The following is a 2,062-nucleotide window of genomic DNA, read 5'->3' on the forward strand; positions in this document are numbered from 1 at the left end:
GGCCGGGGCAGGGCTGAGCTCCCGGCAATGGCAGAGGAGTGACTTGGAGTTACCCCGAGCCCGGCCGGGGCGATTAAGCCACCCAGGAGCCGGGGTGACGCGCTCGCCCAGCAGCGCTCATTGGCCCCGCTGGATGGTGTGTTCCTTTGTGCCACGGCTCCACACCCCTGCCCCGCCCGCCCTTAACCGTTTGGGAACGGCCCGAGAGGGAAGGTTAAAGCTTGGCCTCTTCTGGGCACCCACACGTCCAGGAAAAGTTTAGTAACTGGGAAGTCTGGGATGGCCGAGGAAATGGGGACCTGCTCCGGGAGTCCCTGGGACTGGGGGAGAGGAGGAGGCAGCCAGTGAATGAGCTGCTGGGACAAAAGGTGTGAAAAAGCGATTAAAAGAACTGAAAGGGAGAAGGGTGATGGCCCCCTAAAGGTCTCCTCTCCCTTGCCAGGGGCTGGAGCAGCCCTGAGCTTTGAGCCAGAGACACCAGCAACAGGCTGGGGCTTGGCCACACAGATAAGACCTTTCAGAGCTGGGCAGAAACTTTGGGCAAAACACCCTCGGGCACAGAGGGGTTACAGCGGCTCAGCTCACAGGTGCTGCGGGTTGGGGTCAGGCAGCAGCCTCTGAAACCACCCTGCAGCCCCTGGCTTTGTCCCTGGGGAAACTGAGGCAGCAGCAAGCAGCTCTGCAGCCAGCCAGCCCCACTGCGGGCGATGAACCCCGACTTTGTGAGGTTTAAACCCAGCTCAACTCCATCCACACTGGGCTCAGCGAGTTGCCCTTGAGCCAGGTACAACAGCAGCGAGCTCCTCACGGCCCCGGCAGGCTCTGAAGGCTCTGGTTAATTTTAAGGCAGCAGGAGCCGTTTGGAGGAATCCAGCCTCCCCATCCCCACCCTCTGCCTGACAAAAGGACAGAGTGGAGCCAGAGCAGCCCCCGGGTGCTCAGCTACCCCCACAGCCAAGCTCTGATCTCCAGAACCCAGACCCTGCAACCCGTGTGGCAGCAGGGAAACTATTTCAAGCCATGTGCAGAGCCCAGCTTTAACAGCAGCCAACTGCCACTGCCCAGAGCTATTCCAGGAAAGCCCAGAAGCAGAGGGGGTAATCTGGGGGGGGAGAGGACCACGTCCCTCTGATTCCACTCCCCCCATGCCCACCCTCTTGGCTGCATTGCATCTCAGCAACCCCACAGGCACCCGGGACCTGGGTTATTTGAGTGTGTCCAGACTTGGGCATTATCACCCTGCAACACCCTCTGTCCCACACGGGGACGGGTGTTTATGGATGTCCCAATTTTACCCTGGGTGCAGGGACGAGTCCTGTGGGGCTTCACAAACCCCATCCCCTCTGCTCCACGTCCATCCTGCACCCATGCCCTCAGCACCGAGGGTGATGGAAGCACCCACGTGGAGACACCCAGATCCATGTCAGATATTTTCCCGACAGAGGAGCACCCTCGTGACCGTCAGCTGGCACCCCACGACCACGTCAGCTGCACACACCCCCAGCCCTCCTCCCCGTGGGTGCATCGCCACCTGCTCTGCTGGCAACGTGGCCCTGGAAACAAAGTCCAGCAGCAGAGCGGGCATGGGGGCAGCTCTCAGGGGGGCTGGAGCTGCTGCAGGGGCAATGACACCGTGGCCAGCCAGGCCTGGCTCCCGCAGGGACAGCTCAGGACAGTCAGAGTCACAGACCCCAGGTCCCAGCTGCTGGCAGCACCCTGCTTTTCCTGGGGCACGTGGCATCTCAGCAGGATGAGATAGGGCATCGGCACGTCCTGGCCCTGCAACCCTCGTGCCAAGGGACACCCAGGGCTGACTGGAGTGCTGTGACACATCAGGCAGGGATGCAGGGTGCTACAGGAGGCTCTTACCAGGGCATCAGCCGGCCCAAGCGGGTCCAGGGCGTTTTGCTGATGAAGAAGCCCACCATGGGGTCTGTGACTGCATCCCAGGCTCGCCCCACAAACAGGATGATGGAGGCATAGAAAGGGTCCAGCTGCAGGAAGGAGATCTGGTGTCAGGACACGCAAGTCCCCGCATGCCCAGCTGCCCTTCCTGGGCTCC

At 61.7% G+C, this 2,062-nt stretch overlaps 1 protein-coding gene across 1 annotated transcript in view; it reads right to left on the bottom strand.

The window, feature by feature from the left end:
* The window catches only part of MFSD2A (major facilitator superfamily domain containing 2A), a gene marked incomplete at its 5' end in the record, with an annotated part of 7,648 nt that extends 5,639 nt beyond the window's left edge, over window positions 1-2,009 (bottom strand). Inside the window, one exon of the mRNA XM_008947340.1 lies at window positions 1,870-2,009. Within this exon, the coding sequence (XP_008945588.1) occupies window positions 1,870-2,009 (140 nt within the window). The remainder of the gene's footprint in view (window positions 1-1,869) is intronic.
* Window positions 2,010-2,062: the final 53 nt, after the last annotated feature.

This window comes from Merops nubicus, unplaced genomic scaffold, assembly GCF_000691845.1.
Source record: "Merops nubicus isolate BGI_N331 unplaced genomic scaffold, ASM69184v1 scaffold21589, whole genome shotgun sequence".
NCBI classification, from domain to species: domain Eukaryota; kingdom Metazoa; phylum Chordata; class Aves; order Coraciiformes; family Meropidae; genus Merops; species Merops nubicus.